General features: G+C 36.8%; 1 protein-coding gene across 1 annotated transcript in view; it reads left to right on the top strand.

The window, feature by feature from the left end:
• The window catches only part of DOK5 (docking protein 5), a 143,516-nt gene extending 131,096 nt beyond the window's left edge, over positions 1-12,420 (top strand). Inside the window, exons 7-8 of the mRNA XM_027852754.1 lie at positions 5,450-5,570; positions 12,243-12,420. Coding sequence (XP_027708555.1) covers positions 5,450-5,570; positions 12,243-12,307 — 186 coding nt within the window. The 3' untranslated portion in view covers positions 12,308-12,420. The remainder of the gene's footprint in view (positions 1-5,449; positions 5,571-12,242) is intronic.
• The last annotated feature ends 4,246 nt before the right edge of the window (positions 12,421-16,666 follow it).

The raw sequence follows: 16,666 nt of genomic DNA, 5'->3' as shown, positions 1-16,666 counted from the left end.
CTTTCTTTCTTTCTTCCTTCCTTCCTTCCTTCCTTCCTTCCTTCCTTCCTTCCTTCCTTCCTTCCTTCCTTTCTTCCTTCCTTCCTTCCTTCCTTTCTTTCTTTTTTTTGTTTTGTTTTAGGCAATTGGGGTTAAGTGACTTGCCCAGGGTCACACAGCTAGTAAGTGTCAAGTGTTTGGTCTGAGGCCGGATTTGAATTCAGGTCCTCCTGACTTCAGGGCCAGTGCTCTATCCACTGCGCCACCTCGCTGCCCCCCTACATGATTTTCTAAATGACCTTTTCCAGCAAGCATCCTAAACCACATTTTTGTAAGAACTCAAATTTATGAAGCACTTAAAAGTTTATAAAACATTTTACTCATGACTCTGTGAGGTAGGTAGTGCAAGTATCATTATTGTCATTTACATAAGAGGAAACCAAGGCTCAGAGAACTAAAGTGACTTGCCAGTGGCCCTACCTAAATGAAGAGGAATAATGTCAAGAAATTAAAGTGAAATGGTACAGCTCTACCAGAATTTCCATTGCGATCTATTCTGATCATCAATAATAGTAGAACCACTATTTATATTCCTCATATCAGTACTCAGTATGTGAGTGGTACTCAAGAAAATGGAGTCAAGAAAAGCTGGACCAGATCAAACACATTTATGTAAAGGAAACCTGTGTTTTAGGTGTTAATAATTTTAAGAGCACCCAGGAATTCATTTTCAAGATAGCTATAAGTGGAAGATTCCAAAAGAACAGAAAAATAATCACACATGATAAAAAAAATGGCAAAGTAAATTATTAGTAAATACTAATCCATATACTACTTATTTATCTATAAAACCTTTGTGGGAATGGTTTCTTCCTTTAAAGAGGGCGTCCTTAATAAAAACATGAGAAAGAAATAAGCAGTCTTTTGCCTTCTGTTGTCTACAGTAGACAGTATCTTCATAGTCAAACAACAGGCATCAGTATTACAGAACACAAAACACTGCTTATTGTTTTTTCATATATAATTATCAATTTTCATTTCCTTGGTAAAAACAAAGCTTAGGAGAGCAAGATTCTCCATTTGTCTTCCATGCACATGGTAAGATCATACAGGATAGCTTTATAGATTCAACCACAAAAATAAATTTGTTTAATGATCTCACTATAACTATTAAACTTGGTATAAAACCAGAGATCCAGTCACCAAAGCTACTTACCACTACCACAGATGATAGCCTCTGTAAAGTCCAAATGAAAGAGGTATTTCCCATATATATGGTGAGGTTCTTCAGGAACTGTGTTCACAGACGGCATTGTGCCAGTTGCTTTGAGACCCTGAACATTGTTAGGCTTCCTCAGTGTGATCTATAACCACTCAAAAGAGATCACACTAATCTATTGACAGGAAACTAAATGCAGAAAAATGCGTATTTTCCAAATTCTGCTATACAGTTGAAAGAATTGCATTGACAGTCCAATGAGTTATGAGCTGAGGCCAGAATAGAATAATAAATAGCTGGTGAGAGTGTTAGATCACATTTGAGAAACTGCATCTAATGTGCCCAAGGTATATATACACTCTATATACATACACATATGTACATGCATGCATACACATACATATAAATGTGTATGTATCTATATACTTATGCATATGCATATGCATGCATACATATCTATATCTATATCAATATTTATCTTAGTGATGCTCTGGGGGTTTTAGATTATCATTATCTACTGATGTACCTCCCTCCTTCTTTCCCAGTGAGTCTTCCCTTTTTAACAGAGAAAAGCAGTTAAGAAAAACTAACAGATAAAATAACTAAGAGTGATAATGGATTTAACATTGTGTATCCATAATCTTACACTTCTCTGTTGAGAAGGGGAAACAGTGTTTCCTCATCTGTCTTCTGGGACCAAGGCTGGTTATTTAATTGGAGTTCATCTGCCTTTTAATATTGTTTTCATTTACATTATTGTATTCATTGTATATTTTGTTCTACTGATTCTGTTTCCTTCATTCTACATCAGTTTATATAAATTTATCCATATTATTTTTGGAATTCTTCATATTCATCATGTTTATGGTACAATACTATTCCATTTAATTCATATATCACAATTTGTTCAGCCATCCTCCATCAATAAATCTCATGTTTTCTTTGACACTAATATTCTCCTGGTATTTCTAGTCACTGCAAATCATGGGATACTAACTATAATCTCTGAAGAATCTAAATTGCAGTTCGCTCAAAGGGCAACGTGAAGATTTATGATGCCTGTCAGCGGGCTGTGATGTATTACTAATGATCACTTGCACAGGAGAAATGGTGCAAAAGGCATTATCCATAATACATATGACTGTAAAGGGAGGTGATTGACCTAACCAGGTAGTAAGAGTAATAGGTAGCAGATACACTGCCCATGGGTTGAAATGGCAGCTAGGAAGTATTAAAGGATTCAAAGGAAGAAATTCAATGCCATGACTAGACCCTCTAGAGAGGGTGGACATGGTCATGGATGATAAGGTATGGAAAGACATGGAACAGTTGTTATCTATACCAGTTGCAGGAATTAATCACATCAGTAAATGACTAATTCATTGAATCTCAGTGTGTGAAACCACAAGTTTAAATAAGAGAAAAATTGAGAAAAGTTGACAATTATTAAATATTTTAAGGATCAATAAAATAATATATTCCCCCAAAATATGTAAAATAATAGTGAATTATTATATGAATAATAATCTCCTCTATCAATTAAAATATAACATGTCTGATTAGTGTCAGCTAGGTGATATATTGGATAGAGCACCGGACCTGGAGTCAGGAAGACCTGAGTTCAAATCCATACACAGACACTTACTAGTTGTGTGGCCATGGGAAAATCACTTAACCTTTGTCTGCCTCAGTTTCCTTAACTGTAAAATGGGGATCATAATAGAACCTACCTCCCAGGGTTGTTGTGAACATCAAATGAGATGACATTTGTAAAGTACATTACATTCCCAACAACGCAGTGCCTGGCACACAATAGGCCCTTACTAGATACTCATTCTCTTACCTCTCTTTTCCCCATTGGATAGCATAGGTTAGAAGAGAGAATCTGAAGGCAGACCTGAGAGCAGTGGATGCAAGTTTCAGTGAAGCAAGTTTTGTCTGGATGTAAGAGAAAAAAACAAAAACAAACAAAAACCTCCTTAAAATGGAGCTGTCCCAAAGTAGAAAAAATTGCCTCAGAATGTAGTGGGTTATCATGGATGTCTTTATGAAAAGGCTGGGTAGGAATAGTTGAGAATATTGTTGTGGGGATTCTTTTAGCAGTTTGTGTTGGACTAGTTGGTCACTAAGGCCCTTTACAAGTCTAAAATTCTGTGACTGAGAGGCATTCAAAGCACAGAGATTTGTGTGACTCAGCATCATGCTGACTAGGGATACCAGAGAGGCCAGGGAATATTTTCTTTGAGACTATCAGGGTTAAGTGACTTGCCCAGAGTCACACAGCTATTAAGTGTCTGGGGCTGGATTTGAACTCAGGACCTCCTGACTCCAGGGCTGGTACTCCATCTACTTTGCCACCTAGTTGCCCTGAATATTTTCCTTATACAAAGAATTTATATGTTATCACTTGAAGCCCAGGGACTGAGGGGTAGAAGGCAAAGAGAGCAAAGAACGTGGCCAATGTGTAAACAAATGATTCGCAAACCATATTAAAGAGCAAGGTTTCCATGAGCAGAAACCAACTTCCATTTTGTAAGCACTTCAATTCTGGTATCCTTGGGGACTCCTTGTCATATGCCCATTATATCTGTTGGATAATTCAGTATTGAACTGAGCTTATTTTCAGCTGTTCCTTAAAGACTTCTTTCCAGAATAAATGGGTCAGAATCATAAGCCTATGATAAGCTTTGGATCTGCACTTGGAAATATTAGAATATCTGGAATATTGCCAGTTAATCAGAATACTTATTTAATGAAAATATTCCATTTCATAACTATGTTCAGTTTACTATGTGATATCATAAGAAGAACGGAGGATATCACAGTGGCCTTGAAGGCAAGGGGCCTGGACTGGATTATCTCTTGAGTTTCCTTCCAGCTCCATGCTAAATCTCACCTTCATGCCTTATTTCACACATTTTCTGCATATAATCTCCTCCCTTCCTGTTGTCATTGATCCAAATCTATGCTTTTCCTTTAAGGCCTAGATCTAGTGAAAGGCTAGAAATCCTCCAAGAACCTTTCCTCAAACACTTCAACAACCCCTCCCCCCCAGCCCCATTTTTCTTTCTTCAATTTTCTTTTTCTTTCTGAGCACCTACTCCACAATTGTGCTACACCACTCAGCACTTGATTCTATACCATCACTGATTACTCTCTGGTTATTTCATATGCTTTAGCTCTGTGCCCCTAATGAGACTGTCACATTGGGAGCTAACATAATGATAGATTTTGTAGTACTCTATCTTATGCATTTTTTTAATGAATTTTTTAATTGTTTAATGAATTTTTTAATGTTTATGCATTTTTTAATTTGCATTAGATTTCCTTGTAAATATACTTACTACCTGTCTTGAACTTGTAGGATCTAGAGTCATAATGAGCATATTTTTTACCTCAGGCAAATGAATTGAGGTGCCCTGTGCATGGTTCACCAGGAATGTGGCCTTAGAGAGAGCAAGCACACATTGAAAACCCGCAAGGTTTCTAATGCCTTGAAGTGCATCTACCACTTGTCATATGAGCAGGAAAAGAAGGGGAGGATGTTGGCCATGTGGTGGACAGGGTAATAAGTCAGAAGCTTGGGTAGAGATGGGCACGAGGGAAAGGGTAGGATCTTGGGATCATGAATCTAGAATTGAAGATACTTCAAAGGCCATCTAGTCCAACCCCTTCATTTTAAAGATGAAGCCCTGGGGAGGTTTATGTAACTAGCTCATGGTTCCAAGGTCACAAAGGTAGTAAGCCTCAAAGATGGGACATGAACATGACTCCTGTATGTCCAAAGTTGCAAACCAGGGCTCTTTCCACTGTCACAGACTGCTTTCTAGTCTGTCAATGAGGCATATGGGTGATGAGTCATGGCAGTGAAGATGAGCAGATGAGGGAGGAGGGGTTCAGTAGATAAGGGCTGATGTATGAGTGGATCAAGTACTCTCCAAATGTGTTGTTCATGACCTCTAAATTTTCTGTATTGGGGCAAAACCCCAGCTTCTTTACGTAATTATGGATCTCATCAGATTAGAGGATTTAGAACTGGAAGGAAATTTGAAGATACTCTTACCCAGCCATCTAGCAAGACACAACCTCTCTGGGCTTAATTTCCTCATCTGTAAAGCTGGAGAGGAGTCGACTCAGTGAGCCTTGGAGGTGTCTTAACAGGTCTAGATGTTACTTTGGTGTAATTTCTATTCTTGTAGAGAGTACTTCTCTGTAACCTTGCCATTCATGTCCTACTTTTTCTCCCCACAGCTCCAAATGAAGATGAGCGAGCGAGCTGTCTCACTCAGCACCATGGTGCCCCTTCCCCGTAGTGCCTATTGGCAGCACATCACTCGGCAGCACAGCACTGGTCAGCTGTATAGCTTACAAGGTGAGCAGGACCAGGGGAGACACCTCTCTCAGTGTAGCCTGAGCTATCATTAACTTTGTTATGAGTCCTTTGTTGACTCATTAAGAGTTTGCTCAAACCTACTTAGATACTCTACCCACTCTGAAAGTTATTCCATCAAAATAGCGAATATGGTCAGTTTGGCATGAACTATTCTTGGAGAAGTTTGAATGAACACTGATTCTTTTCCCAAACACTTACAAATCATTGCTTTAATAATTATGATTTTGGAAAGACTAGAACACAAATTTAATTATCTAGCGTTTGTATATACACAATCATTTGTTTTTGAAAAGAAGGTTAATACTTCATTGAATCATAAGACCACAGATTTAGAGCTTGAAGGGGGCTGAAGGCTCATTTAGTCAAGCCCCATCCTTTGACAGATGAGGTAGGTAGGGCCTAGAAGCATGAAATGACCAGCCAAAGATGAATCAAGTAGTCACAGCCAAGATTAGAACCCAGCTCCTCTAACTATTGGTCCTTAAATTTCATAGCCCCACTTGTGTTCATGATCTCTGACTTAGTAAGAATGATATATTTTGGAGTCAGAAGACCTGGGTTTGAACTCCTGTTCTATCATTTACTACCTATATGACCTCACATAACTCACAGCTTTGCTGGGTCTTCACCTTCTTCATGTATAGAAGAGGATTGGACTAGATGACCTTTAAGGTCCTTTCCATCTCTAAATGTATGATCCAGTGATCTTAATAATGTTTGCCAATTCTTTCAGTAGCTTAGGATGTGTAGTATATTAAGGCCAGATCATTTTAATTTGTTTAGGGGGCAACTGAGTACTTGTCTCACCCTTTTATTTGCCCTATTTACCTCATATTACCTCATATTTCAACTCTGTGTTACACATTTGGTTTTGTTCCTCCTAGTTGAAATATCATCCTTAGAAGAGAAAACAGAAGCAAAATGAGTTGAACAATTCCCTAATCTTGTTATCATGTTATCATTGTCCTCTTCACTCTCTAAGGAGCAGTCTTATCCATGTTTTATTCTTCACATTTTCCCTAAAGTGTTTACCCTCACCAAAATCTACCCCCCTTTTTTGTTGCTTAGAACCATTACTGTTCCTTGCTAGTCTGAGCATTCTAGGCATGATTCTGACAGGACTGTATTATTCTTTCTTAGCCATCTTCTATTGCCTCCCCTTGTTTCCATGTTCTATACAAGCCATCTTAAATTTGAGATGGTCAGGGATGTCCTTGTGCAGCCACATCAATATTTTTAAACAGCTCTCCCTTTCCCTCCTCATAGACATCATTTGTATAGGGCAGTGAGTGGGAATTGGACAGAGTGCCAGGCCTGAGGACAGGAAGACTCATTTTGAATTCAAATCTGGACTCAGATACTTACTAGCTGTGTGGGTAAGCCTGGGTAAGCCACTTAATCCCATTCGCTTCAGTTTCCTCATCTGTAAAATGAGCTGGAGAAGGAAATGGCAAACACTCCAGTATTTGCCAAGAAAACCCAAAATGGGGTCATGAAGAATTAGACATGACTTAATAACAAAGACATCATTTTTATACCTTCAGAATTTCATTTTTGAGGGCTCCTGTCATCCTTTTGTAGGCTGCTTTTCCTATAGAATTTTCACGTGCTATTTATCATTTATGTGAAGTCTTTGAAATCTGTGTTCCCAACATACAGTGTTCCACATGATATTTGGCATTCCTCTCCTGTCATGAATTCTTAGATGAAGCAGTTAATTGTAGGCAAGGTTCCCATTGTCTCAACTTCAGCAACTACTTCCTTCTTGTTGATCAGAATCAGGTCCAGAATTACAAAGCAGTCCCCATTGTCACTTCCTCCACCTTTTGCAGAATGAGATCATAATTGAAACAAGTAAAGACTTTGTCAACTGCTGTGTTTTTACTAGCGAGACAGATAGAGATAAAAATATATCTGACAGCTAAAGCTCTCAGTCATTACTCATTCATTGCTCCATGTTAGGTTTGTGATCTGAACTAATTTGAATTAATTTTCCTGTCCATGTGGCCTGTAGTAAGCCACAATATAATTTCTATTTTACCCTTCATTAACTTTTACTCACATGCTTTCTCTATCTTATTTCCCCTCAAGTTCCTGAATTTCCTTATAGGAGTATATCTTAATATACAATGCTACTTCACTATTCTTTTAAAAATTTGATTTATTTAGTATATCAGAACTTTCCTAAAATTAATAAAGATATATCATTTTAGTAATATGCCTTCATTTCTGAATATATATTCCCACCTTCCTTACTCAATGTCCCATTCCATGTAACAAAGAATAAGAAAGAGAAAAAAAATAGCAGTTCATCAAAACTAACCAACATATTAGTCAAGTGTGATAGTACAGACAGTGTTCCACACCTGTAGTCCCTCACCTCTACAAAAAATGGAGGTGAGTACATTTTCTCATCTCTTTTCTTGAGCCATACTTGGTCGTTATAATTATATTGCAATTCAGTTTTATTTTATTGTGCTTTTCATTTAAATTGTTTTAATCATTATACATAATATATATGTATGTGTATGTGTTCTGTGCATAAACATGATTAGCTATTTTATTGACTTTAAATAATGTATATTTTTCCATATTCACGTTTTAGTCATGGGATGGGTTCCATCCCTCTATGTCTCAGTTCTACCTATAAAGCCACATTTTCCTCTGTGCATCTCTAGCTCACCTTCATTGTTATCCATGCTCAATGCAATCATATATAGACATCTGAGGGTTTTATTATTGTTTCTTTTCTTTGATATTATTACCTATGAATTACTGGTTCTTCTGCTTCCTATGTTATCCTTATCTTTATTGTATCTGACTTGGCAGATACACCTGGGCAGTTCCCCCCTCCCCATTTTTAGTTTTAAATTCTCTTGATCAGATTCTCAAGACATTTGTCAAGTGTATTTTTACCACCAACCCCACCCTCACCTCTATTAGGTAGTTTCATGCTATCCCTAGGCAAAAGCCCTTTATTCTTATATTTTAAGCCATGGTCCAAAAATACAAATCCCATTCTCAGCCATAATCTTATTAGCTACATATTCACTTTTGAAATCTGCCTTCTTCTTTCAAAGTCCCTTCTTTTAATTGACTCTGCTGATGCAAACATTATCTGTGACCCTACAGTCTCCTGTTATTTGCCCAGGACTTCATAATTTTTAGCAATGTTACCAGGGTTCCTACTGGTGGTATAATCTGTCTCTTCATCAATCACCAGGAGGCAGTAGTGGTTGTCAGGTTTGACAGGTCTTGGATACATCCTCTATGAAGACAGCAAATCTTTCTTTTATCTGTCAGGTCAACAGATAGCTGCCTTGGTGTAGCCCTCAGCAGGTAGTCACCAATTACCACCACTCCTCTATTCTCTCTCTGACCATTACTAGATGACTTCTCACCTGATGGGACTTGTGGATCATATTATTATTCCACAGAGTACAAAAAAGTTGCCTTATAAGCCTCTCCCATCATACCTATCATTTAATTCCAAATCTTCAGTGGTTCTTATTCTTTCTGTCTCCCTTCTATCACATTCTTTAGTTATCTGGCTTCCCAATACAATTTAGTAATACCCTCTTTCTTAACCTATCCTTTTTTTCTCCTTTGTTTACTTCCTAAAGCTTTTCTTCTGTCCTTTTAAGGAAGAGTTCATTAATTTTTGTAACCTTGAGAATGGCAATATGTTCTAGTCCTTTCACCTTCTGTAGGATGAAGACTAGTACACTTTTTACACACATAGGTTTACCTGATATTGGCAAAAACATAAGCATTGTACTCTCTCTGCAGGTCATCATAAAGGGTCTCTTTTAATTATTGTTGGTTACTTGTGGCTAACACTCCTAGCAAATTGCTTTTTTGGACAATGTTTTGCCTATTTAGGGTTCTTGGGGGAGCCTCATAATTTAGTAATATTTGGGCTTCATATTTTTTTTTGCAATATAACATGCAGCTGCCTTGATTGCCAAAGAGTATTTTTGTGCTGAACCCTAATGGGAACAGTCCCAGTTCTTAGATGAGAATTCAATTGCCAGTCAGGTGCTAGTAGCTAAATTTAATTACCCTCCTCATTCTTCCTTTTCTGCCTAAGCTTTGATCCTTCTCGCTGAATAGTAATTCCTTCTCCAATATTGAGTATTTCAAAAGTTAGGTGATTTCTTTAAAGTAGGTTGGATCATAGATTCAGAACTAGAAGGGATATCATGGGCCATCAAGTGCAATGCTTTCATTGTACAGGTGAGGAAACTGAGTCACAGGTAGGTTAAGTGACCTGCAAAGACAGAGTATTGGCTTACCCTAACACAGGTTATAAACTTTCAACACCTGAATTTAGAGGATCCATCATTTCACCAGGATCAATACTTCCTCTGCTTCATCTAGATTTTGCTATTGACTAGTTTTGTGATCATGGAAATGTTGAACTAGCATTCCTTCATTTAACATACATTGACATTGACTAACATAGTACTTTGCATAGTGCTAAGTACTTAATATGTAGAGTCATATAATTGTAAGGTTTAAAGTGATCATTTAGTCCAACCCCTTGATTTTATAGATTAAGAAATAGAATTACTGAATGAACCAGTGATTGAAGTCACTTAATCTCTTAGCCCATCAGTTTTCTAGTCTGTAAAACAAGGAGGTTGACCTAGATGAATTTTAAGGCTCTTTCCAGATTTTAGATTCTATAATGTGTAATTCGGTCATTGTGAGAGAGTAGAAAAGATGCAAAAAGACAAAAAACAAAAAACCTACCTGCTCTTCTTTCCCACGGTCATTGAAAGTCTTACTAAATAAAAACAGAAACAAGTAATTGCTAACATTAATGTAGCGTTTTATGATTGGCAAAGCACTTTACTGGAATTATCTCATTTGATTCTTTGAACAGCTCTTTGAGGTATGTGCTTTTATTATCCCTACTTTACAAATGAGGAAACAGGCTCAGAAAGGTTAATTGGTTTACTCAATGTTACACAGCTATTAAATATCTCAGGCAGGATTTGAATCCAGGTTTTCCTAGCTCAATAAGTACTGTAGCAATTATCTTGGCATATAGCCCTGCCTCAACTCATTCCACATTCATTCATTCTGGATATTACTTACACACGGACACACAGACCCGTGCACATACAGAATGTCTCTAACAGCTTTAAGTTTTTAGAGCTTAAACATGCACTAAGCCTTTAGGATCACACTAGAGAGAGCACATTTCATGAATGAGACACATTTACTCTATTCTTTGTCCTTCCTCCCAACCTTATAGGCAAAATGGTTCTTTTAATGCATATCCCAACCAAAGAAGAAAACCCATGGAGAGTAGCAAATTGGTAAATAATGCCCAGGGCCATGCCAATTGATGAGTTTGGAAGAACACTGCTTCTGACATTTGAGACATTTGTCCTGGTTATGTGATATTTGTTGATATATTTCTGATTGGCTTCCATAGCAAGCCTGAGGGATAGCACAGGAAGTTACCTATCCAGTATTTTTATTGAAGTTATACTATAGAATATAATTATTATATATCATATACAAGATAACAAGTATTACTGAAATTATATATACATGTATATGTATATATATCCAGTTTTATTATTGAAATTTTTAGGAAAGTTTCAATCTTGAGTAAAAATTGAAAGTTCACAGCATTCTCCCCACAATTCTAGTCATAGGGAGCCATCTGGTGGTTAATTTGGGGATTTGTATTTTATTTAATTTTTTCCAGGGTGACATGGAACTTACCTAACCTATGTCTTGTCTATATCATGCCTGATAGATTAGTTGACTGGAAGAAATCTTTTGACATTTTGTAACCATAGACAGTGAATACATGAAACGGAATGGGTAGACATCCACATGTAAGTTGTAAGATTGACAGCTTTCAGATAGAACATGAAGCAACAGAATCATAAGATTTAGAGCTAGAAGAGACTTCTACTCCAAATGACTCATCTTATGGTTCATCAAACTGAAAGAGAAAAAGTGCCTTCTGGTACAAGTAATATGTTAGCAGAAACAGGATTTAAAACCAAGCCCTCTGACTCCAGATCTGGGGCTCTTGCTGCGATACCCCTCTTTCTGTCGAAAGATTATGTTATGGCATTGGGATAGAATACAATGAAAGGTAGGATTGGAGTATGTATATCTGGGTTCTAGTCCTGCTTGATCACTTAGCTGTGTGACTTTGGATTGTGTGACTCTCCTCTTTGGGATTCAGTATCCCCACCTGTATGATGAAGTCCATACCCTATAAGAGTGTTGTTAGACTATCTGTTTTGAAAGGTGTCTCTAATTCTAGAGGCAGAGGTAGTGCAATGGTGAGAATGTTGGACTTTGAGTCAGGAAGACCTGAGTTCAAATCTGGCCTTAGACATTTACTAGCTATGTGACCCTGGTCAAGTAATTAAGGAAAAAAAAAACAACTTTCTGTCTCAATTTCTTCATCTATGAAATGTGGATAATAATATCACCCACCTCCCAGGGCTATTGTCAGAATAAAGCAAAATAATATTTGTAAAGTGCTTAGCACAGTGCTTGGCACATAGTAGGTGTTTAATAAATATTTGCTACCTATCTCTAATAGTCTATGGCTCTCTGATTTTATAACTTGATTTTAACTTTAACCATCGTTTTTAATTCTTTTTGGACAAGACGGTTCAAGTCCTCTGAAGCTTCATCGAACAGAGACTTTCCCTGCCTACCGATCAGAACACTGATAGAGACTGCAGTGGTTCTTGGAAATGCTTGTTATTTGTCAGTCAATGGACCAACTTGGAGGAAAAACAAAACTCAGCAACAAAGGAGCAGGGACAAAAAAATGAAAATGAAAAACCGGCTAATTTGCTGTGATTCAGAAGTTCTGTAATATATACATTATATATTTTTTACCTTTGCCAAGATGAAATATGATGTGTAGATATCAAATCCTTGTTTCAGAGTTTACATCTGGACAGAAAAAGAGTTATATCATTGGTAGGTTTTGTATGATAGATACCGTGTCCTTTGCAAATCTCTGTTTTTGTGGATTGTTGTGACTGTGCTTTCATCAGTTTTAACTGTACTATGGTCCATGCCAATAATTATCTGGCTCTCACTTCTTGTATGTTGTGCTCCACAGTTTTTAAAACTGCTGTTCAGGTTAGTTATTGGGAACCACACTTTATTAAATGACTGGCAAATCAATTATTTGACCTGCTCTTCATAGATCAAGCTTTGTTCAGAAATGACATTTTCCAAGGACTCTGTCAAGTGGCATTTATGGGATTGCATTTTTTTTTAAAGCTTTTACTTGGTTTAGAACATCTTCATAAAAGATTTTAAAATAAAACATCATTATCCACCCAGAAGGCCTCTTGCATTCAGTAGTGGGACATCCTTGTTATGTGTATTTAGTGTGCCTACACATGATATGATGGGTTTTTTTTTTTTTAAATTACCTCACCTTGTTATCACTAAGCAGAGATCTGGGTTAAGCTCCATGTGAGTTTAAGAAGGGAGGGACACAAATATTTTACCAGGGTTTCCTAAAAGGGGTTGACTTAGGGTGGGCTGCAATTCCAGCAGCCAAACCCAGACCAGGATTAAAATTTTGGAAGCTGACACGTCTCTGGAAATTCAAAAAGTAGGTGAGTAACTCCTTGTGACACTATATGCTCTTATTCATGTCCCAGAACATCTATTGAATATACCTGAAAAAATGAGGCAGCTCAGCTTTTCTTTCTCTTGAGTCTTATAAAAGATTCATTTTTATGAAGATTTCCAAATGGCATGTGGTACTCGTTAAACTCCAAAAAACTTACTCATATTCAATAATACATCAATTCCTAATACTTAGGGTTTATATAAAATTTTTCTTGCAATGACCCTGTGAGGTTTGAAGTATAAGTATTCATGCCTACATTTTACAGGTGAGGAAACTGAGGCCTTTAGATGTTAAGTGGTTTGTTAATGTCATTACATTCACTCTGATTAGCTCTTAAATGTTAAAGCCTAGGTCAGAACCAACACCTCCTGGCTCATAGTCCAATGTTCTTTTCTCCATTACAACATATTCACTCTCTACCAAGCTTAGGAAATTTTATGAGGTGATATACTCTGATCAAAATTACTTGGCACTGCCAAGGATTTTATGAGCAGCCATGTGTTCATTTTTGGCAATGTATTAAACCATTATTTTGTATTTCTGCTCACTATCTCCTGCAATATCTTCTTGATCATTTTGGCCCAAGATGTTGCTCACTTTCCACCCTTTTCCCCACTCTTACTCTACCCTTCCACACCCCCACCCCATTCATGTAACATAGTTCTTTTCTAAAGAATTTAGTTCAGCACATGCTTTCCACTGCAGTCATTTCCCTACCTTTATCCCATTCTTTTTCTTCCTAGAGTATTCTTAAAGAGGAAGTCACTGGTTTTCAGGGGATGAGCAGCAAAGGGAATTAAATTGGGGGACTAAATAATAGGAAAAAAATTAAACATATAATTGCAAATTACATAAAATAAAAAAAATTACTGAAGCAATTCTAAAGTTGATATTGATGCAGATGAATATTGCTGATTTTGTGAACCACAAATGAAGATTGGGTTTGGTTCTGGAAGAAAAACAAAATCTTTATGGAACAGTGTCATAGTTTCATTATGTAATTTGAATGTTTCACATTATTTTATCAGCGTGGACACAACACATAAGATAAAATACTTCAAGTGTCAAGATGATAAAATACTTCAAGTGCCAAGATAATAAAAGCTTGTTGAATGAATGAATAAATAAATACATGATCAAATTTTATCATTATGATTACTGCTTTTTTTTACAAGTTCTAGCACTTTTTTACCTTAGTGGACAATGTCATAAAATCCTAGAGCTAAAGAACTTCTAGCCTGGTGGCCAACCTTCTCCAACAGAGACTTCCCTGAACTTAGCTAGGATGATCTTTGGTGCATTAGCAATATCCTAAGTCTTTCTATCTTGGCAGGATCCACCAGAGTACACATTCAACTAGTGCGACCTTAAAGGATCCCAGATCAGCGACTCCATTCCATAATAAGTCCTTATACGTTACAGTAGAAGCCTTGAGAAATATAAGTTTTGACCTTAAATGAGGAAAATTAGAGTTTGAAGTTTGTGGTTTCATTTTAATTCAACCAAATTTGAAATACAGGTGGTACAGAATAGTACATGTGGGAAAGCAGGCATTTTCCAAAGCTATTTTACAAATATATGTAATTCAAAGAAAATCCTGAAACACATATGCAGAAATTGCAGATCAACTGAAAAACTCTTGAGCAGAAACAGCACATTGTCTCAGTTCTTAAACAGTTGATATTTCAGTTTTAATTATAGATTTGGAAGAAGATTTGTTTGCAAAGACTTCTTCTGCAGCTCTCAAAGGCTCATTTCAAACTAACTCCTGTCTGTTACTTAAAAAAAAAAAAGATAAAATGTGATGCTGTTTATGCTGTTTATTACCAAAACAGATAATGAACATTTTATATGAGCATTTTTTTTTAACAGATGAAGCTAAGCATCTTTCTCTTTCTGATATAATCTTGGGTACCACTCTTTAAGGTAGTGTGATTGGGGCAATGGGCCACAAAGATTTAGCAGGATTGTAACAGTCAGTTTTAACTTAGCTCTTTCCATCAATTTCTTTGCATCTTTATTGGTCTGGGGGCCATCTTGGCCTTTTGTGTCACTCTTGTGAATAAAAGGGGCACTGATTTTCGAGGGTTCTAGAAGACTTTATGTGGCAACCCAGTTCTTCAGAAGCAGCTGTAGTACAGGAGGAGGAGTACTGTGTTTGGGGCCAAGAGAAAGTCAGCTTGTGTGTGGATCCGGGCAAGTAATACCCCTTGCCTGTGCCTCAGTTTCTCCCTCTGTAAAATGAAAGGGCTAGTTTAGATCAGATGTTCTTAAATTGTTTTGTTTGTATTACATTCCTTTGATAATCCAGAGAAGACTGAATCCCTTCTGAGAATGATGTTTTAAATGTATAAAATAAAATACATAAGATTACAAAAGAAATCAGTTATACTGAAATACATTTCTTAAAAAAAAATTAAAGTTCACTGACCTCAGGTTAAGTACCCCTGGATTAAATTATTAATCTAGGAATTAAAACAAGGGACCTAAAGGTTGGAGGAAAGTGAAGAACACATTAATCTGTGAATAAAAAAAATACTGTGATCCTTTTGTGGTACAATTTAAGAAAAGGATAATGTAATGATGCAACTGGATGAAGATGGTCACAACTATTGAGAAACAACAAAATGTTCCCAAATATTTTTTTTCTTTTTGCCTAGTAAATAAGAGCCATTTCTAATGATTTTAAGTTTTTTTGAAAGAATGATTTCTACAAATGATGTTATTATTTACCTGTTTAGATTATTTCTCTGTCTCCCAGAGATTCAATTATTATTTCTATTCAGATGACTCCTTTGTCTACATATCCAACTGGATATTTTCTGAACTCCAATCATGTACCTCCAACTGTCAGCTAGACATCTCTACACGAATATCCCATTGACATCTCCAACTTCACATGTCTAAAACTAAACCTTTTTATTTTTTCCTCTAAACCTCCATTTTCTTTTACCTTTCCTGTTCATTGCATGGCCTCACTATCCTTTGAACCAAGAAGTCACGATCAACTGTTCATTCCCATTCACCCATTCTATCCAATCATTTGCCAATCAAATTTGTTATCTAGATAAAACTTAATAAAAAACAAAGGCATATAATGAAATGGTACATTAATAAAAGTATCATCAGAACATTCCTGTCCCTATAATCCTGGGGCATACTCTCCAACAAATACATGCATCATTTTTGGGAAGAGCACATAGGTATCACAGATGAGAGACAAACACAAAGGGGACATATGTGACCAGGGTATACATATTGAGGGGCATAAATGGAGGGAGAACAGAGCACCAAGGTCCAAGTGTGGAGGGTTAAGTTGTGTCTCCGATGCTACAGAGCCACTCATGTTTTCTGTCATTATGTATTATCAATTCTACTTCCTCTACACCTGTCTCTTCTCTCTACTCACATTACAATCTTTCCTCACCTCTAT

Source organism: Vombatus ursinus, unplaced genomic scaffold, assembly GCF_900497805.2.
Source record: "Vombatus ursinus unplaced genomic scaffold, bare-nosed wombat genome assembly UNPS02000580.1, whole genome shotgun sequence".
Lineage (NCBI taxonomy): Eukaryota > Metazoa > Chordata > Mammalia > Diprotodontia > Vombatidae > Vombatus > Vombatus ursinus.
This window is presented reverse-complemented; position numbering and strand designations above follow the sequence as displayed.